Raw genomic sequence first — 22,528 nt, 5'->3', positions numbered from 1 at the left:
GAACACACCCCAAGTCCTCCTCTTCGGATCCTAAATTCCAAGTACTCTATCATGCACAATCCACTCTCTAACAAATCTCTCATAAGCCCCTCGCTGCTACCTACTCACTCTCAAGTATCTCATAGCAGCCCACCTCTCCCTAGGCTAAGGCATCACAAATCAGGCCACTCTAGTCCTAATAGGAGTACCTAGCCTACTCTAGCATGAGAATACATCATATCAATATCAATATCACATAACATGAGGGTATTTTGGGAAATCACCGTTCGGGCGCGGACTGATCGTACACACAACTCTGCTCTGCGTTCATCCAAAAATCTTTTATTCTTTTTGAAATACTTCTCAAATCCTCAGTTTGAGTTCAAATACGTCCGAAGGTGTACTCGAATCCCTCAAACCAAGGCTCTGATACCAACTTGTAACACCGTGAATTTCAAAATAATTTTTTGCATAATATAAAAACATTTTCATTTAATTTTTCATAAGACATCAGTGTTTGAAACTCCAATCAATGTCATACAATAAATCCCAAGATCACATATCATAAAATCCCATGTGTGTGTACTGATCAAGCCGGCGCCTTCCCACGGTCATCACTAGTACCTGAAACAGTAAACCCCAACACTGTAATCACAAAGCTTAGTGAGTTCCCCAAAATACCACACATAACACATATTAGCCACTCGAGGCTATAACTCTGTGGGTCCGTAGACCCTACTCTGTGAACCCTCTGGTTCTAACTCTAGGAACCTTCCGGTTCCAACTCTATAAGCATGCACAGCATAAATCACATAGAAATAATGCAGTACAACACATAACATGCATATAGCATACAAATACTCGGTCACATAACTCTGAGCACCTACTCAAGGTAAAGTATAGTGAGAAGACTCACCTCGTGTATCTCGATAACTCGCAAATCCCGGAAATCACTCGTGCTCAATCCTCCGAGCTATAATCCTCCTATAACATCATATATCTCTAATTAACACTTTCACAACTAAGGTTGACTACCCCTATCAAGTCAACACTGGTCAACTCTGGTCAACGGTCAACGGTCAACTTTGACCGGACTCGGCGAGTGCACTAGAGCGACTCGGCGAGTCTATACGTGTTCACTGACTCCCTAGGATCCTCCCTTGACACGTCGAGTACTTCCCTGACTCGACGAGTTCCACCTAGCATGAATCGCGGGGCCACCACGACTCAACTCGCCGAGTCTCAAGAACAACTCAGCGAGTTCCAGCTTGACTCAGTCCACCTGTCAACCCTCTCTAACTCTCCCTGACTCACTGAGTCAACCCATAACTCGGTAAGACCACTCGCTGAGTGGTTAAAGGCAATCTTCATGCTACTCGCCGAGTCTGTTCTTCGGACTCGGCGAGTCTAATCCATGCATGAACTCAAACTCACTCTTGAGGTCAGATCCATTCCAGTAATTCATAGATCCAGCCCTTCCAAGCATATTTATCACGTAAAGTTACAATCTTGGCTACCATGCAACGCTTACAAGGCTTCTTTTAGTGAAATGACATCTAAAATGGTAACCTAAGTCCCCAACTCAAAAGGATATGCATAAAGCAGGGCATTTGGGACTCTCTGGACCTACTAAGGTCCAGATCTAGGTACCAATTCCCAAAGGGACCTCTCACACTCAAATTACAAGGCATACAAGGTATGAAGAAACCCTAGATTTGACCATATACATAAAAACACGAGAATAAGCTCTGAATAATACCTCAAATAGCTTCCTCTGCCAAAATGGAAGTAGATCCAAGCTCCCCAACCCTCCTAGTTGGCCTTCCTCTTCCTTTCTTGCTAACACACACAAAAGTTGAAGAATAATAGCCTCTTTTCTCACTCATAAGGGCTCACAGGTGCTTTGGTGCTCTCAAGGTCGAAGGTAGCCGCAATGAAGGGTTATAAGGCCCTTTAAATAGGGCTCAGGGCTGGGAAATTAGGGTTTCATTAAACAGCATGGACTCGCCGAGTCCACTCGTGGTCTCGCCGAGTCCGGACGCGAACCCGCGTCCAAATCCGCGATCCTACTCGGCGAGTCTAGGCTCCAACTCGCCGAGTCTCCTCACAATTTACCAAAAATAAATAAATGAATAATACTTGGGAATCCGGGCTGTTACATATCAAAGATTTCTCCAAGATTGTCGTTCCTCTCACCAGATTAACCCAGAAGGATGTTGCTTTTATTTGGGGTCCCGAGCAGCAGTCCTCATTTGAGACTCTTCGCCAGAGATTATGCGAAGCCCCGGTGTTAGCCCTACCGGAGGGAATGGAGGATTTTGTGGTGTACTATGACGCGTTTATATCGGGTTTGGGAGCGGTGCTTATGCAGAGAGGGTATGTGATAGCTTACGCATCGAGGCAGCTGAAGCCTCATGAGACGAGGTATCCTACCCACGATTTGGAGTTGGGGGCAGTGGTGTTCGCCCTCAAGATATGGCACCATTATTTGTATGGGGTTTGGTGTACCATATACATGGACCACAAGAGTTTAAAGTATCTGATGGATCAGCCCAACCTAAATATGTGCCAGAGAAGATGGTTGGAAGTGGTAAAGGATTATGATTGTGAGATCCTATACCACCCGGGCAAGGCTAACGTAGTAGCCGATGCTCTAAGCTGCAGGGCGGAGAGTGCCCCGATTCGAGATATATGCATGAGGATGACGGTGATGACTCCGGTATTGGATACCATCTGGGAGGCCCAGGCAGAGGCAGTTAGACCGGAGAACCGCAAAAGGGAGCGAATGATTGGGCAAGTATCCGAGCTTGTTACTGATAGTCGAGGGCTTATGACCTTTCACGGTCGGATTTGGATGCCGTTATGGGCGGGGCACGTAGCATTTTAATGGAGGAGGCGCATAGATCAAGATTCTTGATCCATCTTGGGGCCACTAAGATGTATTTGGACCTGAAGAGAGATTATTGGTGGCCATGTATGAAGAAGGATGTCGCGTGGGTAGTGGAGAGGTGTTGACCTGTCGTCGTGTTAAGGCTGAGCACTAGCGTCCGCATGGCAAGTTGCAGCCACTTGAGGTTCCCCAGTGGAAGTGGGAACAGATTTATATGGACTTCATCACCAAATTGTCGAGGACCGCGAGGGGTGTTGATGCAATTTGGGTGATTGTGGATCAGTTGACGAAGAGCGCTCACTTCCTTGCTATCAGGGAGAGCTCTTTTGCAGAGAGGTTGGCAGAGATATATGTGAGAGAGGTGGTGTCGCGGCATGGAGTGCCGATATCGATTGTGTCAGATCGAGATGTACGTTTCACTTACAGGTTCTGGAAGAAGTTCCATGATGAGTTGGGTATGAGGTTACACTTCAGTACTGCTTATCACCCACAGACGGATGGACAGAGTGAGCGGACGGTTCAGACGCCCGAGGACATGCTTCGGGCATGTGTTTTGGACTGTGGTGGAAGTTGGGATACATACCTACCTTTGGCTGAGTTTTCCTACAACAACAACCACCATTCGAGTATTGGTATGCCTCCCTTTGAGTTGTTGTATGGGAGGAGGTGTAGGACCCCTATCTATTGGGGAGAGGTAGGGCAGCAAGTAATGGGTAGCACGGAGATAGTGCATCAGACGACTGAGCAGATACATCAGGTCAGACTGAGGTTGCTGACAGCCCAGAGTCGCCAAAAGAGTTACGCGGATAGGCGACGATCCGAGCTTGAATTCCAGGTGGGAGACTTCGTACTCCTGAAGGTATCTTCTTGGAAAGGAGTGATCCGATTCAGGAAGAGGGGCAAGCTAGAGCCCCGGTACATTAGTCCTTTCAGGGTGACCGCGAAGGTGGGAAAGGTAGCATAACGTTTGGAGCTACCTGCGGAGTTGAGCCAGATACATGATACCTTCCACGTGTCTCAGTTAAGGAAGTGTATAGCCGACGAGACGGCAGTAGTACCGCTAGAGATATACAGGTGGATGCAAGCCTAAATTATGTTGAGATGCCAATCGCGATTGTGGATCGGAAGATCAAGGTTCTGAGGAACAAGGAGGTGCCCCTGGTTCAGGTCCAGTGTCAACAACGGAGAGGGTCCGAGCTGACTTGGGAGCCAGAGTTGGAGATGCGGGAGCAGCATCCAAAGTTATTTTCAGAGCGAGACTTCGAGGGCGAAGTCTGATTCTAGTGGGGGGAAATTGTAACATCCGGATTTCCAGGTATCATATTTTAATTATTTATTTTGATTTAAGAAGAGGGACTCGATGACTTGACGCCTTGACTCGTCGAGTAGGATCACGATTTGCTGACTGGATTTAATGAATGGACTCGACGAGTCGGCGAGTCGACTCGACGAGTCCGCGATGAGGACAGAAACCCTAAATCTTTGGGCTTGTGCCCTATTTAAGGGTCCTTATGGCCTTCTTTTGTGGCCACTTTCACCCTTGAGAGAACCAGAGCACCTGAGAGCATAGTGAGTGAGAGAAGAAGCCATTTTCACCATCTCTACTGTGATTTTGCAAGAAAGAAGGAAGGAGGGCAAGCTAGGCGGGTTAAGGAGCTCTTATTTGCTTCCATTCAATCAAAATGTGCTATTAGAGGTATGAGTCTATACTCATTCTCCTATATATGGTGTACTACTTGGATCTAGGGTTTTCTTTTCCCTTCTTTAGCTTGGATTCGAAGCATATAAGGTCCCAAGGTGGAATAAGTCTTAGATCTGGACCTTAAGAGGTCCAGAGAGTCCCAACCATTCTGCTTTATGTTGTTCCTTTGGAGATATGAGCCTAGGTTGCCATTTTAGAAGCTATTTCACCAAAAGAAGCCTTATGTGTGTTGCATGAGTGTAAAGATTGGACCTTTACGTGATTATTGAGCATTGGGAAGTCAGATCTATAGGTTAGAGAAACAGATGTGACCTCAGAAGGTCATTTGAGTATTGTCATGGAAGGAACTCGCCGAGTCCATAAAGGGACTGGACGAGTCGAGCCGGGTTGCCCCACGATTCGTGTCCAGTGGTAACCTGTCGAGTGAAAGGTTAACTCGACGATTCGAGTGAAGCTTTATGAGGATTCAGAGGACACGCATGGACTTGCCGAGTCACGCGAGTGCACTCGACGAGTCTGGTCAAAGTTTGACCGTTGACTAGAGTTGACTTCAGTTGACCTTAGGGTTTTGGTCAAGCTGAATCAAGAGAGGTCAGGAAGGGGTAGAATGGTCTTCTACCCATTCTTTAGAGACGAGGACAAGAGAAAGTATTGATTAGAGATGTTATTATTTTAATAGGAGGAGCAGGCTAGGTCGGGTTATCGAGCGAGAGGTTATCCGACATCGTACGAGGTGAGTCTTCTCACTATACATTACCTAGAGTGGTATCTATGTGCTGACCGAAGGGTCTTATATGTTATGTGTATGTATGAGATTTTGTGTGTTATGTTATATGTATGCTATGTGTTATATAGACCGGACCAGAGGGTCCAACGATTTACAAGGCCAGAGGGTCCTCGAACAGACCGGACCAGAGGGTCCAACGATTAGACCGGACCGGAGGGTCTAACGAGCTACGGGACTGGAGGGTCCCGCTGAGACACATTGACCCGAAAGTCATACAGAGTTACAGCCTCGAGTGGCTATTATGTGTTGTATGTGGTATTTTGGGGAACTCACTAAGCATTTATGTTTACAGTGTTTTGTGTGATGTGTTTCAGGTACCAGTGAGGATCGCAGGAAGGCGCCGGCATGATTTGTACACACTGATGGAGAATTATGTATTTTGAGATTCTGGGATATGTTTATTTGAGATGACATTTGACACTTGAGTTTTTGGAATGAATTATGTGGATTATGTTTGTTTTAAAAATGAAAAATTGTTTTAAATTTTCACGTCGTTACAGAGGTCCTAGTGAAGCTGGAAAGGGGAGTGGACAGAAGAAGGGGAAAGGCGTAGTTTAGTTTGTAGTTTGAAGTATGCTTTTGCTATTATGTTTAAGTAAAGTTAGAACATGCTTACTAAGTTTGGTTATGGTATGTTTGTAGAAACAATCACTTTTGATAGATATTTTGGGTAATGTATGTTTGTAACATGATATTGCACTTACATGCATTATGGTTGATGGTATTTTGCTCTGCTATGTTTGAACTAGTACATTTTCAATTTTGGTAATGCCACTTCGGTAATTAGTTTTTTGGTTATGTTATTGCACATTAATAATCAACATTACACTTACATGCAGTCAAATTGATAATTTGCTTCCTTGCTAATACCAGTTCACATTATAACTAAACATCAAACTTACATTACATATAATATCCATTACATTTTCTTGTCCCAACATTACATACAATCACATGGAAAATCCTTCAAAAGCTATAACAAAAATGGGACCAAAACATAGATTCCAAGTCACAGATTTCCCCTCAAAAGCTTCTTGATTTTTTACTTGAAAAGGTAACACACCATGAAAAACAACCAACTTAGACAAAGTAACCATTTCACCATCATCAATCTTGCTTCGAGATTGTTTCTTCCACGCAACAACCCCGGAATCACAACAATTGACCTAGGGCACATAGGAGGGTCGAACCATCCAAAAAAGTTGAATGTTCCTCCTAACCTGGAGCATGACCAGAATCGACGACCTGGGTTCAAATCAGTCCAAGATGTCACCAAAATCGCCGGCCTTCCACAGTGGCATATCACCATCTTCTTCAACTTTGGAATAGTGGGGAGGGAAGAACAGATGTAAGGAACGAGAAGTATAAGGCAACAAGGTGGGGCTTACATTATATACTCTGATGCACAACAATATGAAAAGACAAAATTACCCCTACACTAACGGTTCAAAAGTGACAAGGTTAGGGTCAATGACCAATTTCGCAATGAACTGAAACCTTAAGGACCATTCGCGTGACTTTTAGCTAGGAAGTCCTCAAAGTGCGATATTATGTAAACCACAAGGACCAATTGTAACAAACTAGTTGTGAAACTCGTATACTATAGGCGTTGGGTAAAACAAAAAATTAAATATGAAGGTTTAAACAAAAATTTATTTACATTTGGAATTTTAGAGTTAAAATTTAAAATTTGAATTTAAAAGAAAACATATTAAATATAATATATAAGTAGTAATATTGTAACTTACTGATTATTTTCAATTAAAGCAATTATTAATTGAGGTATAAATGTCATGTGTTAATTAAGAAAAGATAAAAAATAAAAAAATGACACATGGAAAAACATTTATTGAAAAGTATTAGAAAATGTCATTTGTCCAAACGAATGAGATAATGACAGGTGGCAAAAAAAAATTGATTTATAATGGAGGATATAATTTTTGAGTTGCAATAAAATTAAAAACTCATCCATTCAAATAAAAGGTAATCAATATATATAACTAGACAACTAGTATATAATTTCAAAATGAAACAATCGAGAATGGAGTCATAAGACTCATAACACAATACAACTGTTTTACTGTATACAACACCCCACCTATCACCTATGTTGAGGTGGCGGTGGTGGTGGTCTTGTGATCACCAAAAATGCGTTGTCTGAAATCAGAAACCATCATAGGAAGACCCTTGCGGAGAGGGACCTTCGGGTTCCATCCTAGAAGCTCCTTAGCCTTTGTAATATCTGGCTTTCTTTTGTGTGGATCATCTTCCGTGTTTGGCCTGAACTCTATTTTCGCTTCCGAGTCTATTGTCTCCTGGACCACCTGATGTGTTTGTGTTGACCATCACAAATTGTCAAATTTTTATAAAAAAACAAGAAAATTTGTGGGACCAAAGCATTACACATTTTTACCCGATTTTGAAAAAGTGGAAATAATTAAAGGATATATTTATATGTATATACCTGGGCGAGTTCGAGCATGGTGAATTCACCGGGGTTTCCAAGATTAAAAGGTCCGACATGTTCTCCTTCCATTAATCGTATTAGACCTTCAACCTTCGGATCCAAGTCAAACAAATTCATTAGAAAGTTGATTTTTCATGATAACAGTTGTCATATGTCATATTAAATACAAGTGTGAGATATAGAGATAATCCTAACCAAATCGGAAACATATTGGAAACTTCTTGTTTGCTTGCCATCACCATAAACAGTGAGAGGTTCTTTCCTTAGTGCCTGCATCCATGGTTTAGAATCATAAAATGGTTGCAAGTGATAGAATATGAATCCACGTTGAAATTGAAATAGAAGCATAAAATATATAATATAAATTAATAACAGCATATCTGAAAACCCACCTGAGCAACAAAGTTACTAACGACACGTCCATCGTCAATGCACATCCGAGGACCATATGTATTGAATATCCTTGCAATCCGTACCTACAATACATTTCACAAAACCAACTTTCAAATTAATAACACCTTGCGTTTTTTTAACTTTTCATTTAATTTTTAATTTTGGCATAGTAATCACAAGTTGTTTGTAACAAAAAAAATAAAATAAAAGTTGCATTATGACATGCCAACAGACAGTTGACTTTTTAAACATTGTATTTTTTTTGTTATAGATAGGATATTTTGTTACAAAAAAAAAAATTAAATCACAATAGTTTAAAAATGAAGACATAGATCTAATTGAACAATTCAACGTATAAACGTTTAATTGTGACAAAATAACAAGTCCTTTTCTTTTTATTTTATTTCACAAGAGCAAAATACAATGATTAAAAGTAAGTCTAACACTTTAAACAAAATATAACGGCATAGTTACTCTAGGATTATTTTTACACCAATAATTTTAACTCCAGAAAATACCATATCCAGTTATCAATAAAGTAATTTATATTTACGCAAATATCTAATTTCAGTTATAAAAATACAATGTATTTTCATTTAATTCTTAACAAACATTATATTGTTTTTATGATCGGTGGATGTTTTCACGATATTAAAATTTTATGTAAAGAATATTCAAAATAAAATTAAAAAACCGACCTCGACGCCAGCACCTCTATGGTAGTCCATGGTCAACGTTTCTGCAGTACGCTTTCCTTCATCGTAGCAGCTTCGGACACCTGTCAAAAAAAAGCACCAAATACCCACTTCCTACTCAGATCTTGTTTGCTTTGTTTGGTTTTTTCTCAGATCCCCCAAATTTCCAAAATTAAGATCACAATTTCCGGAAAAGGTGATTGATGTAAACATTGACCACTTGATAGATCTAATTACAAATTTACAAATACATATGGTGGTTGGAATCTACCAAATCCATCCACATTTGTCGGCGACAGGAAGAAGAAGAAGAAGAAGAAAGAAGAAGAAAGAACTGACCGATGGGATTGACGTTGCCCCAGTAGGTTTCGACTTGAGGATGTTGAAGAGGATCACCGTATACCTCACTGGTGCTTGTCAGCAAGAAGCGTGCTCCGATCCTCTTTGCTAACCCTAGCATGTTCAATGTCCCCACTACGTTCGTTTTGTGAGAAGAAACCAAATTGGAATTAAGGATTCACAAAAGGGAAACTAGTAACAATCAAACATGAATGAACGAATGAATGAATGAATGAAGGTCACATGTGATCAAATCAGAATCAAAACTGCAACTAAGGATCCTATTCAGAAACAGAAAATTAGTAATACTCAAACATGGATGAATGATTAAAGCTACCTACCTATTGATGAAATTAAGATGAAAGTTGAGAAATTATGATATTAATTAGTAATAAAATGAATGGTAATCGAAGTTAGTTATAAGTAAGGATATGATTGTCTTGACGGGATTGTGTTTGTAGTGAACAGGGGAAGCAGGGCAAGCAAGGTGATAGATCTGATCGACTTCAAGTAGTAAGGGCTCAACAACATCGTGTCGAATTAGCTCAAATCTAGGGTTCCCAAAATGATGCATCACGTTATCTTTATTTCCGGTGAAGAAATTATCAACAACAATCACGCTATCTCCCCTCGCAATCAACCGATCAACCAGATGACTTCCGACGAAACCTGCGCCACCAGTCACCACAATCCTTAACCCCTTTCTTTTCAGCCCTAAAGGAATCTTCCCGCCCATACTGAACGACGACTCGAATCCAGTAGGATAAACGGATCGTCTCGGGTTTGTCATTTGGATCGATTCGGAGACGGAGTAGGAATGGATGGAGGTGTTGGTGTTGGTGGAGGAAGGAAGAATCGCGAAGATGGAGGTGGCGATGACAATGCCGACGAGGACAAACACAAGGCGTTGTTCCCGGAGCATGTAACGAACAAGGCGAGTGACAGCGAGCCATGGTTTGTTGGGCTTCGGTGAGTAAGAATCCGACGTGGGTTGAGGTTCGTGCCGCCTGTATGTCAACTCAGATCCCATCTTCATGTCGTTTCACTATGTGTTTCTCTCTATGTATGTGTACAGGAAGAGAGATGAGTGGTGGAGGCGTAGTGGAGGGCGGTATATATATGGGGAGAAGATGTCCGGTGGCGGTGGTTTAAAGTTTAAACTCTCCGGTAGGTGACTAAAGAAAGAATGAATAGAATAAAGACTGGCGTAGGGTGAATTTACAAATTGGCCCTTTGGATGTAGCATAAAAAGCAAACAGTAGGTTCCAAGTAAGAGAGAGTTGCGGAAAGTCCTAGTTTGTGTACTTACTACTTAGATATCTTTTTTGAATTAAGTTACTAAATATTCATGATTTTTGTAAAATTATAAACTACTAATATTTATCTTAAAAAAATTACTGTTTTTAAGGTCTTAGGAACAGTACAGGGTGGTATGTCAAGTTCAAGATGAGTTAGTTATTTATATACAATGTTTGTATTTTTGGAATGTGGTAATTACGATAAATGCCATTTTGGTATTACCGAAATCAAATTTTGCGGCATTGATTTAAAATAAAATATGCATGTTACATTCCCAAGGCAAAAATAGCATGTTATTTTAAATTTTAAGCCAATAATAACAAGCTATTTTAATTTTGGCAAAAATAGCATGTTATTTTAAATTTTAAGCCAATAATAACAAGCTATTTTAATTTTTAGATGGATATCATGCCATATTCATTTTTAAGCCAACAATGATTTCATTTTAAAGTGAAAATTAGTTTTTTTTTTAAATTGAAAAGTAGCATGTTACTTTCATTTTAACCGCAAAAATAACATGTTACTTTAAATTTTAAGGCAAAATATACATGCTACTTTCTTTTGTAAGGCAAAAACAACATGCTACATTTGTTTTTAAGCCAACATAACATGATAATTTCATTTTTAAGCGAAAAATAGCATGTTACTTTCGTTTTTAAGGCAGAACTACCATGTTGGTTTAACTTGGAATGTAAAATATGCATGTTACTTTTATTTGCAAGGAAAAAATAGCATGATACTAAGCCAACAATAGCGTGTTACTTTCAATTTGAGCTAAATAATAACATGATACATTCATTTTTAAGGCAAAATAGCATGTTACTTTAATTTGTAAAACAAAAATAGCATGCTACTTTCATTTTTAAGCCAAGAATAACATGCTACTGTAATTAAGCGATAAATAGGATGTTGCTTTAATTTTTAAGGCAACATATGCATGCTGCTATCATTTATAAGGAAAAAATAACATACGATTTTCATTTTTAAGTCAACAATAACATGATACTGTGAAATAATAGCATGTTGCTTTTTAAGGCAAAAATGGCATATTACTTTAATTTGTAAGGCAAAAATAGAATGGTATTTCATTTTTAAGCCAACAATGACATGTTACTTTCAAATTAAGTGAAAAATAGCATTCTACTTTAATTTTTATGGCAAAATATGCATGTTATTTTCATTTGCAAGGCAAAAATAACATGTTATTTTCGTTTTTAAGCGAATAATAACATGCTATTTTCATTTTTAAGGTAGAATATTCATGTTACTTTCATTTGTAACGCAAAAATGCATGCTACTTCCGTTTTTAAGCTAACAACAAATGATACTTTTTTTGCTATGGATTTTCATAATTTGTACTGAACATGCGGTCGAAAATGAGATACGATCAGTTTTCACAAATAATTTGTTTAGACTGCTACCGCACCACGTTTGCTTTTTATAACAGCAGCAGAATTTTATAACCATTACAAAAGGGGTGGAAAATTGTGGAAAGTGTACACTAAACAAAATAAAAAAGAGAAAATTGCAAATGTACGAAAGTCTATAACCAAATTTGTTAACATAAAAAAACTTTTGTTGCCAAAATAAGAATTTGAGTTGTGGCCAAAATATGAAATAAGAAATTTTCATGATCAAAATATAAAAACACAACTTTATTAAGATTGCTTTTTATTATATATAATAATGTGTTTTTTTATTTTTTTAATATCAAACAAACATTAATTTCTAAAATACCTTAATTTGAACGATGTTTTTTAAAATTATGTAAATTAACAAAAATGTAAATAGTCCTAGATAAGAAAAAGTATATTATTATTTTATTTAAAATAAAGTTTGATAAAAAAAAAATAAGTTATTATCTGGAAAGACATTAAAAAGTACTTTTCATTTTGATTTATAAAGCTTCTTTATTTTTGTTTTTAGTTGATACGTGATGTTTTTATATTTATTAAATGACTAAGTAATTGCATTAAATCATGTGTATACCAAAAGTTTTACTATTGCTCAACACTAAGTTAATAAAAATGGCACTTTATTAAGAAAAAGTAAGACGGATAACAATAACATGACCATTGGTTTAATGAGCTCATATGGTATTAAGAGTATTTGCTTTGCTTACATGGACAGTTGCCCAAACCTAGTCTAAACTCTAAAACATCATTTACATCTATTCTATTTTTATATATTAAATTGTCCACTTGTGTATTTTAGTTTTTCCATTATAAGCATGCTCTAAACTAATACAACTCTCTATCTCATTTAGCTCTACTTGCTTTGTTTAAAAAATCATGGTAAGAGTCGCCCAAAACTTATTCAAATGATTAGGTCATAAAATCGTCTTATTAAAAGGAACTATTAATTTAATAATATATAAGTTTTTTTATAATTTTACATAATGAACTAATTATTTGTCAAACTCATAAAAAGAAATCGATGGTGGATCAATCCTCCCTATCTTGACATGTACACATTCGTTGTATATTGGTGTTCTGTTAAATGGTATAAAGCGATTATTATCAAAACAACGTTGGAGTGAAAAGTATACAAATAATTAAATCACGGGGCAAATGGCAATCTCACTCAAAGGTAGTTTGGCGGTGGACTTTGAGTAATTTTGACTCTGCCCTTTTAAAAGTCAAACCCCAACCTCTATAATGCACCAATCGTGGATCTTTAATGCATTTTTAATTCTCCACAATAATATATAATATTTTATTTTTTGAATGATATAACTTATAACTTACACAAAAATTCAGAATTGATCCCTACATTTTTTTAAAAAAATATTCGATAACTATAGAAAATGTCATGCCACTAACCACTATGATGTTTCAAAAGAGTGTATAATTGACTATTTAACAAAAGAATATTGTTGTGGACAAAATGTGTAGATTTAAAAATAAAGTAGTGTATGCATATATTAACAGTTCTAAAAAGTTTAGTTATTTTGACCCGCTCACAAAATAATAATAATAATAATAAATAATGTACAATTATCAATTTTGAAAACTTTTCCTGCATGCACATTACTATGTTTATATATTAACAAACTAGTTGTGAGACCCGTGTATTACACGGGTTTATTAAAAATAAACATTTAATATCAATATTTAACTATTAAATATTTTATAAAAATAATAATTTTACATATCATATCATAATGTAACCTTTTGAAACATTTATAAAAAAAAATCAAATCTTCTTTAAAGCATTTATGAGACTTTATTATCAAATTAATAGAATCATTCTCTTTCCTTATATGAAATTTTATTTTAAAAAATGGAAATTCTTAAAAAATGACAAGTGAAAAATAATAATTCTAAAACTCCCACAAAATTACATGTGGCAAAACTCTTAAAGAATTTGACAAGTGGCAAAAAAAACTTTCATTTATTAGAAAGGATTTGTAGTTTTTCTCGACATAACCGATTATTTTTATTCTTGTGAATATAATCAAAATTTTCATGTTATATTTTTGAAATTTTACAAATTCTTTTCAAACATTGTTGAGTTTTTTTGTTAGAAAAAATTATCTCCCGAATATTTACACATTATTTACAGAGTCCATGGTTATTTTGAGATAAAACGATAAAAATACAGTTATGTTTGTTATATGTTAAGCTTCCAAACATGGTTTGATAAGAGTACGATTTTTATTCTTACAATCTCAAGTTTGACTAATAATTGGACTCAAACTCAGTAAATTTGATTCCCATAAACTAAGACTTGATATAATTAATATACATTGTTTACAACTGATCGATCACCATATAATGGAAGAATAAGACAAAAGCTCATCGTATATACTAATCTAATCATTTCAATTCTTATTGCAGTAAAGAAAATCAAAATCCCTCAAATCCATTAGGCTTTTTCCCATATTTGGGCCAAAAAAATACATTTCACCCAACGAAAAAATCCCTAAATGGGCTAGAAATCGGCAAGTGTGTTGCAAAATTGAATAAACAGATTGCTAAATGTGTTCCAAGTAGTTCTCATATCTAATGCATATATTACTAATCTTCTTCATTTTTACATCATTTTGGGGTGATATCATCTAAAAAAACGAGTAAATTACACGAATGGTCCCTATGGTTTAGGTTAATTTGCGTGTTTGGTCTTTAATTTATTTTTTTAACTCGGAAGGTCTCTGCTGTTTGTTTTTGTTACGCACTTGGTCTCTGTCTTACCTAAAGATAGATACTATTTTTCCCTTGATATTTTAATTTATTTAAATAAACACACCCCCAACCCCACCCCACTCACCTTACCTACCCCAACATTTTTTTCCTACTTAAATAATAATCTTTTTAGGTAACATAGGGACCAAGCACGTAACAAAAACAAACCGTAGGGACCAAACGCGTAACAAAAACAAATAGTAGGGACCTTCCAAGTTAAAAAAATAAATTAGGGACCAAACACACAAATTACCCCAAACCATAGGGACCATTCATGTAATTTACTCAAAAAAAACTTTAAAAGATTACATATTTACACCATTTAAATCATGGATAAGATCAACACAAGACAATCCAAAACGACCACTTCACTAATATCTAATAGAATAGAACGTAGTTATAAATTAATTTAGCTCCCATAAACACACATCCCATTCAATCTTTACCCTATAATTACTATTCCTAAAAACCTAGCATTAGCAATAATATACCATTTTCCTAACTTAAGTTATGTAGCTGTTTGTGAAAAAGTGATGCGAAATCCCCAAACTGAATATCATTAGGTGGAGGACACAAATCGAATGCATACACAACTGCCTTAGATGTCAACATTGGCTTTTTAGTAGTCACACCATCACAAAGCTTTCCAAAGCTGTATTCATCAAACCCAAACGATTCTCTAAGGTAAAAAAAACTCTCCCTCCCAACATTTTCAACCTACAACAAATACATATAACAGTTGTTTTTCATTTTATGTTTTAACTTTAAAAAAAAATCACTTGTTTGATAATATAATAGTGTAATATGTACCTGTAGTTGAGCGAATCGGAGGTTGTTCATAACAAGGATGACTTGGACTTGATGCAAAGCATCACCCAACATTCGAATGGAAAGATAGTCAAAGAAAGTCTTCACAAGACTTTTCTGTTCTTCCATATTCTCTACATCATTACCAAATTTAGGAATCCAAACCATGCACTTGACTTGTTTCCATGGGATTCCCATGTTTTTTGAAGATTTAGGAATAATGGTTTCATGTGGATGAGAGAGTCCCCAATGTATTCTTATATCTTTCAGATATGGATCAACTGAAGTTTCAACTGCAGAGGTTGTGCATATTATAGATGACGCGTTGTAAAACTGAGCAAAATTTGCAGAGAATTGAATATCAAAATCATCGAATAAAAGAACACATCCTTCATCTGGAGTAGGAAATAAACTCAAAAGCATAGAAGCATCAGTAGATAAATCTTCTGACACGCATGATCCTTTCTCATTACTTGGTAAAGAACGTGGTTGATCTGAAGTGTGAGAGAAATAACATGTATTTCCATTTCTACAACCCTGTAGATTCAGATTCAGATTCAGATATATTCAGGGACCAAAAATGTAATTTAGTTTAATACCTGTAACGATAGGAAGAATTTACAAACTGGTTTTTTAGCTTCTAATGAATGCGCATATAAACAAAGGCTTCCTTTGTTACATGTCCCATTGAGAAAAAATCTACATTGAGAAACTTCTGAACCATTGTAAGAATTTGAAATCTCTTGGTTGTCAGATATGTCCTCCAGATATCTTGACCTTATCTACATCACATTACAAACATAAAACTGTAATTTTTTATAATGGAAACACATGTAAAGTTAGAAAAAAAAAATACCTCTTTGATTGAGTTAGCTAATGTGAAAGAGACACCTTTCTTGTTAAATCCATGTGCATCTACAAAAGGTAGAGCTATGCATTTTTTGGTTTCATGAATAGTAGTGCTGATGTCATCTTCTATGGCAAAATTATCAGAATCTTCATTGGATTCAACTGTGAGAAGACATGTATGCTTATGTTCATAGGGTGTGTAAGGTGGTAGACCACTGGAAGTTGCTAGAAACTTTGGACGAAATCTATGCATAGAATTAAGAACACTATCATCTGAAAATTAAAAAAAAAAAAAAAATACTCGACATTAACATTAGACTTTTATATAATAATAAAAAAAAAAGGACTTGAATTGACATCTCAAGAATCATACATATATTTGCAACATGCTGGAGTGATGACTGGACAAGATTGTGGAATAAACACCATTCTTCTTCTATCTTCAAGGAAGGAATTTGGATGTCTGTTGTCTCTTTAAACTTTAACACGTTTTTCAATCGTTCAAGTCGAAAGTTATCCTTCAATTTGGTAAAAAAAAAAATAGAAATAAATGTCATTATTTAAACCATTTAAGATACAAAACTTATAAAAAGAATAATATTAATCATGTGATTATGTACCTTAAAAGTACGTTGCCAGAAGTGGAAAGCACAAAAGTTTGCCATGTATATGACTTCCTTCCTACCCATCAAACCAGAGATTTTACCGTTTTGATTATAGTAATCATCGGTGAACTTAGAAAACTGTAAATGTAAATCATAAGTAGATGAATAATAATCTTGGAAGATTAGAAGCTGAAAAAAATAAGTGTTACATATTACCAATGCTTCTTGACCAAAGGGACGAATGATTGGTAAAGGCTGAGTATCCATGAGGATACCCATTATAATCCCTTCATGTAACATTCCAGCTTCTCCAAATATGAGTATAAGCATGGAAGCATCAAATGATAATGAAAAACTCGAAAGCAATCTTCCATAGAAAGTTGGCTCATATCGCCCTCTGGGAGATGTTGTCTCTAAAGCACGAATGTGAACTAACAAATCCAATGCATCTTCAACAACTCCGGGTTTTGGTGGATCCATAACTTTTTGCAACAACACTTTTTAAAAAAAAAAAAAAAAAAAAAAAAAAAAAAAAAAAAAAAAATTAGATATGAAAATAGTAAATATAGTATTTAGAAAAATCAGTTTATAATTATTAAATTATACGCTTTGGATCATTTATGGTTCTTGATTCAGCACAAGCTGTAAGAAGCACTTGTTGTCTCAATGATAATTTCAATATAGCTGGAGTCTCGTATTTCTCTAGCTGCCCAAAAAACGGTTCTGTCACAAGTCGATAAACTTCACCATCACAAGTCCGCCCTGTTCTTCCCCTACGCTGCTCAGCCTATAAAAAAGGGTAATCATGTCATTTCCAAAAACAAAGGCCAAGTCAAAGTGTGAAATTGTGAATTGTGAATTGTGAAGCCCTAATTACCTGAGATTCGGATACCCAAACGATCTCTGAGGATTCAGTTTTTCTATTAGCATCCCAGTAGACTTGTAATGATCTACAAGAATCAATGACATATGCGACTTTTGGTATTGTTACAGAAGATTCTGCAATGTTTGTTGCTAATATAACCTTGCGATGTGACTTCGAGATTCTCATTGCATTAAGAGCTTGCTCTGTGTCAATGCTGCTATGTAAGATGTGGATTTTGAAAGCACTGCTGAAACGACTTAGAGAAAGCCATTGTTGTTCTAAGGAGTAGTAAGTTGGAAGGAATATCAGAATGCTTTTCTCCATGTCTGATTCGGTTTTGTGAATATGTAACACTAGATTGTGTATAAGCTTGTGCACCTCTTCGTTCATTGTTGCTTCACTTGATGGACTTGATCCTGAACAGTATTTTAATGACAGAGGTGTTTCTGAATCCATTTCCAAAAGTTCAACCACCTGTTTAATAATAAAAAGAGATGAAACACTAATTATAATTGTCCAAAACAAAAATTTGATTCAGAATAATCAAACTACCTGTTCAAGATATGAAACTCTACGTTGATAAAGGGTATGCTGACTGGAACTGGGGATACCTAAAACTTCAACCCTTTCACCTCTTCCAAGATCTTTAAAGTAATCTTTGTATCTTGAAATATCAGCAGTTGCAGACATCAATACAACCCTGGAAAATGCTACAATGTATTGTCATGTTACCTAAACCAGTTAAAGCTTTTAAACCCACAAAAAAAAGCTGACCTTAATGAGCTATTCTTTATCAGAAACTGTTTTACACATACGAGAACAAGATCCGATTCAACAGAACGTTCATGAACTTCATCGAGAATAATAACCTTATACTTCAAAGCATTCATGCCTTTTTCTCGCATTTCCTCCAACAAAACTCCAGCAGTTTTAAAGATGATCTTAGAGCTGTAAGATCAGGATTAAAAGTTTAGAGATTATATGAAAATCAAAATCCCTTAAAGAGTAAGAATAAGATGTTTGAAAATATGAAAGAAAATATAATCTGAGTACCTTGAAGAGATAACCTTGGAATGACCAATGTGATATCCAACCTCACCCCCTGTTGTACAATTTCGAGCTTTGGCCACCATTTTAGCAACTGCCACCACAGCGAATCTTCTTGGTTGTGTGCATATTATCGGCTCGATATTTGCTTCTAGTAAAAACTGAGGAACTTGGGAGCTCTTCCCTTCATTATCAAAATGCAAGGTAATCAGTATAAATAAAATTACAAAATACATAAAGTATCACAGCAAACTAGGTTTCAGACGAAATTGCAGATGTGGATATTGTTAGATTTTTAACCCCTTTGCACTTCTATTTAGACGTGCATTCTAAACCCTTGCGTAGTTGGAGAACTCAAAAAGTTTGAGTAAAACCTCATACGATTAACTTAAGTTCACGAGTAGTAGGTTATGTTCGATATTAAAGGTCAAGCTAAAGTCTTTTCTACAGTCCAGTGAGTCACTGACTCACTGGTATCTTTTATCCAACAACTTTAGATGATTAAAAAAGCAGCATCAAGAAACTACACAATAGTTGAAGTAATTTTACCGCAGCCGGTTTCACCGACGATCAGAGTGACGCGATTCTCCATTATCTTCTCGACAATTTTGCTCCGGAGCGACATGATAGGAAGATTACTGAAATTCTCCATAGACGAAGACGAAGAAGACGACGATGACTCAAAAGCTGAAGAAGTCGACGATACCACCATCGCCAAAAAAAACCCTCGGCGGTCTGCGCAATCCTCGCTCTGTGAAATCGGAAGGAAAATACCGTGAAATCCGACTGGTGCGTTGCTCTATCGTAGAAAAAGGGTAGTACGCTGTTCAGAGCAGTGGGCCCGGGCTAAAGTTCCCGCCTCAGCCCTCAGGTGCGGCTCTGTCGATGAAAGCCCGGGTGCACGACCGACCGCGACCGTGACGCGTTTCTTGACTTAGTTTGGCCCGGGTGATGGCCGCTCGAGGAGTTGGACAATACCTTATATACTGGTAAATTATGAAATCGTTACTATCGTTTGGTTAAAGTTTTTTTTTTTTTTTTTGAGAACTCTAACCATGTTTATAATATCTTTGTTGTTTTTTCGTCCTTGACATATATATTACCCTTTATTTTTATTTTTTTATTTGTTTATTATTAATCTAATAAAAAAACACATAATATATATATATATATATATATATATATATATATATATTTCGGTCTTATCCTCACTAAAAAAACATGAAAACACCATCCACACTATAACACCCGGTTCTTGGTATGTATTTAATTAAAAATTTATTCTCTTTTGTATAGAAACTCGACGAGTTGGAGGCCCAAAACTCGTCGAGTATGAATGGAATTGGACACGGGTTGTAAAGTCTACTCGACTAGTTGAGAGCCTCAACTCGACGAGTAGGACTGGTAGAGTAAAACCCTAATTTTCCGGGTTTTGCACTCTATTTAAACACCTAAACTTCCTTAGGTTGGCCTCATTTACAGCCTTCAAGTCTCAAACCCTAAATTTCAAAACCCTAATGCCTTGTGTGAGCTTGTGAGTCATTTTTGAGAGAAAACTTGTGTATTTGAAGTTTGTGGAAGAAGGGGAAGCTTGAGAGCCCAAGAGGAAGCTTTTAGATCCAGAAACTTCACTCCATTTGCAGCATTTTTATGGTAAGCAAGTCTCAAACTTGCTTAATGATTACTTAAATCTCTTCATTTTCACTTTTATTGGGTTTTGGTCCAAGTAGCATGGTCCTTGGGAAATGGGCGTCCCAAGTGAGTATACTTCCAAATCTATGACCTTAGAGGGATTTCATGGCATAAAGGTGCAAACTTTATGGCCATTGAAGCCCCATGTAAGCTCTAAGATGTCATTTTAGCCTTTTAAGCTCCAAAAGGTCATGCATGGAGAGAAAGTCAGAGACTTTACATGTTCATGTAGTGTCTAGGGTCTAGAATCTCAATTTGTATGCCTTAGCTTGAAGTATTAATGGGTTTTGGATCAAGATCTAGGTCTTAAAGACTTAGGTTTTTAGCTAAATCTGTTAATGAAGGGTATTAACGGGTAAAGTTGGAAACTTTACCCTTAAAAGGACATTTTCAGTATGAATATGAAGTATGGAGCTTAGATCTGAATGATATGAGCTTAATCTATTAAGATATCTCAACAGACTGAATAACTCGACGATTTCATAGAGGAACTCGACGAGTTGGGTCGAAGTGTCCCGATTCTGTAAAAGGAAGAACTCGACGAGTTCAAGGATGACTCGATGAGTTGAATGGAGAAGTCCCGATTCTGTGGATAGGATGAACTCGCCGAGTTATGAAAGAACTCGACGAGTTGGATCACGATTTCAGTGCTTATGATTCATGGAACTCAACGAGTTGATGGATTAACTCGGCGAGTTGAGTCAACCCAGAATGTTGACTTTGAACAGGATGTTGACTTTGACCAGGATGTTGACTTTGACTTTGACTTTGACTCTGACCAAAGTTGACCCTTAAGGGGGGTTATGAGTATGAAAGGGCAAGTAAAGGAAATCTTTTATGTGTAGGAGTTTGAGTGGGGTTGATTTCAGAGTCGAGGACAGTTCGGTTACTTCACAGCATTTGAGGTGAGTTACCCTCCAGTAGAAGTGGGTCGAAGGCACCAATGTCGGGCCACTAGTAGTTGATTATAGTTGAGATGATTATCTTTGTGATAATTGTCTGGTATGCCACTATATGTTATGTTTTATGTGCTAGTATGCTATGATATTATGTGATAGTGGTAGGAGGGGTGAAATAGTCGTCGTTACTGGTTGAAAGAGACCGAAGGGGTAGGCTAGCACCCAGATATGCTAGGCAGTATGTGATTTATATGTTTATGTAATAGGATGATATGTGGTAGTGGTAGGGTGAAATAGTCCCTGGTATCGGTCGAAAGAGACCGAAGGGGTAGGCCAGTACCCATATATGTTAAACAGTTACAGGTTGAAAGAGAGCGAGGGGTAGGCCATCACCCAGATATGCTAGGCGGTTATCGGTTGAAAGAGACCGAAAGGGTAGGCCAGCACCCAGATATGCTAGGCGGTTACCGGTTAAAAGAAATCGAAGGGGTAGGTGTGACAACCCATAATTTCTATCTTGTAAAAGTCAAACTTGGTCATCTAAAGTCAAACATATCAATCGAAAGTCAAATGTATTTCCATTATTATCTTAATATAGTTAGGGTAATTAATTTATAGGTATAAAAACCTAGTATCTTTAGGTGTTGTGTGTTTTGGAGGGAAATCATTTAGGACCCTCACAGCCGAAAACGGTTCGGGCTGCAAACGAGCCTTTGGTCCGTGAACCCCCTCCGGACCGCAAACCCTCCCCTATATATATGTATGTTTGACCGAAAACTTATTCATTTCTTTATATCTGACCGTAAACTCGATCCTTCTCTCTCAAGATCATCAACCATGAATACCCCTTCCCTCTCAAATATCATCCTATCTCTTTTGAATCTTCTTAGAACCGGCTTAGATCTTCAAGTGTTCTTCATTTCTTCAAGATCCTTGGGTCGTGAACCCCTGAATCATCTTCATTTGTCAAGAACATCAAGCCGTGAACTCAAGATCATCAAGATCTTTGGGCCGTGAACACTTGCATCA

General features: G+C 37.0%; 2 protein-coding genes and 1 long non-coding RNA gene across 3 annotated transcripts; 1 reads left to right on the top strand and 2 right to left on the bottom strand.

Moving 5' to 3' along the window:
• Nucleotides 1–7,329: 7,329 nt before the first annotated feature.
• On the bottom strand, nucleotides 7,330–10,288 carry LOC145065947 (UDP-glucuronic acid decarboxylase 2-like). Its single transcript, XM_079013066.1, has 7 exons — nucleotides 9,681–10,288; nucleotides 9,253–9,395; nucleotides 8,917–8,996; nucleotides 8,218–8,301; nucleotides 8,021–8,095; nucleotides 7,823–7,915; nucleotides 7,330–7,682 (listed from the first exon to the last, which is right to left on the bottom strand). The coding sequence occupies exons 1-7, from the start codon at nucleotides 10,286–10,288 to the stop codon at nucleotides 7,464–7,466; spliced, it is 1,302 nt and encodes a 433-aa protein (XP_078869192.1). The 3' UTR covers nucleotides 7,330–7,463.
• Nucleotides 9,262–10,769, top strand: LOC145065948 (uncharacterized). The gene is made up of 2 exons (XR_013688590.1): nucleotides 9,262–9,395; nucleotides 9,681–10,769. It is a non-coding gene; the product is annotated as an uncharacterized LOC145065948 (long non-coding RNA).
• A 4,313-nt stretch (nucleotides 10,770–15,082) lies between these two features.
• LOC145066129 (zinc finger (CCCH type) helicase family protein) lies at nucleotides 15,083–19,866 on the bottom strand. Its single transcript, XM_079013311.1, has 13 exons — nucleotides 19,458–19,866; nucleotides 18,915–19,092; nucleotides 18,636–18,809; nucleotides 18,414–18,561; nucleotides 17,874–18,335; nucleotides 17,603–17,783; nucleotides 17,213–17,493; nucleotides 17,012–17,134; nucleotides 16,765–16,909; nucleotides 16,399–16,664; nucleotides 16,142–16,324; nucleotides 15,546–16,079; nucleotides 15,083–15,452 (listed from the first exon to the last, which is right to left on the bottom strand). Exons 1-13 carry the CDS (start codon nucleotides 19,618–19,620, stop codon nucleotides 15,234–15,236), a joined length of 3,057 nt encoding a protein of 1,018 aa, XP_078869437.1. The 5' UTR covers nucleotides 19,621–19,866; the 3' UTR covers nucleotides 15,083–15,233.
• Nucleotides 19,867–22,528: the final 2,662 nt, after the last annotated feature.

This window comes from Lactuca serriola, chromosome 8, assembly GCF_051521515.1.
Source record: "Lactuca serriola cultivar US96UC23 chromosome 8, Lser_US96UC23_V15, whole genome shotgun sequence".
Classification (NCBI taxonomy): Eukaryota; Viridiplantae; Streptophyta; class Magnoliopsida; order Asterales; family Asteraceae; genus Lactuca; species Lactuca serriola.
The sequence above is the reverse complement of the archived record's forward strand: the minus strand, read 5'-3'. Positions and strand labels throughout refer to the sequence as shown.

What these genes read in the sequence shown, in the direction of transcription:
- LOC145065947 (XM_079013066.1), bottom strand. Translation starts at nt 10,288, where the DNA reads ATGAAGATGGGATCTGAGTTGACATACAGGCGGCACGAACCTCAACCC. An exon ending in GGGCAACGTCAATCCCATCG is followed by an intron (nt 8,997 to 9,252) that starts GTCAGTTCTTTC and finishes TTTTTTTGACAG; the next exon opens with GTGTCCGAAGCTGCTACGAT. An exon ending in CCATGCTCGAACTCGCCCAG is followed by an intron (nt 7,683 to 7,822) that starts GTATATACATAT and finishes CAAACACATCAG; the next exon opens with GTGGTCCAGGAGACAATAGA.
- LOC145066129 (XM_079013311.1), bottom strand. Translation starts at nt 19,620, where the DNA reads ATGGTGGTATCGTCGACTTCTTCAGCTTTTGAGTCATCGTCGTCTTCT. An exon ending in TTTGGGTATCCGAATCTCAG is followed by an intron (nt 17,784 to 17,873) that starts GTAATTAGGGCT and finishes CCTTTTTTATAG; the next exon opens with GCTGAGCAGCGTAGGGGAAG. An exon ending in AATTCTTCCTATCGTTACAG is followed by an intron (nt 16,080 to 16,141) that starts GTATTAAACTAA and finishes CTGAATCTACAG; the next exon opens with GGTTGTAGAAATGGAAATAC.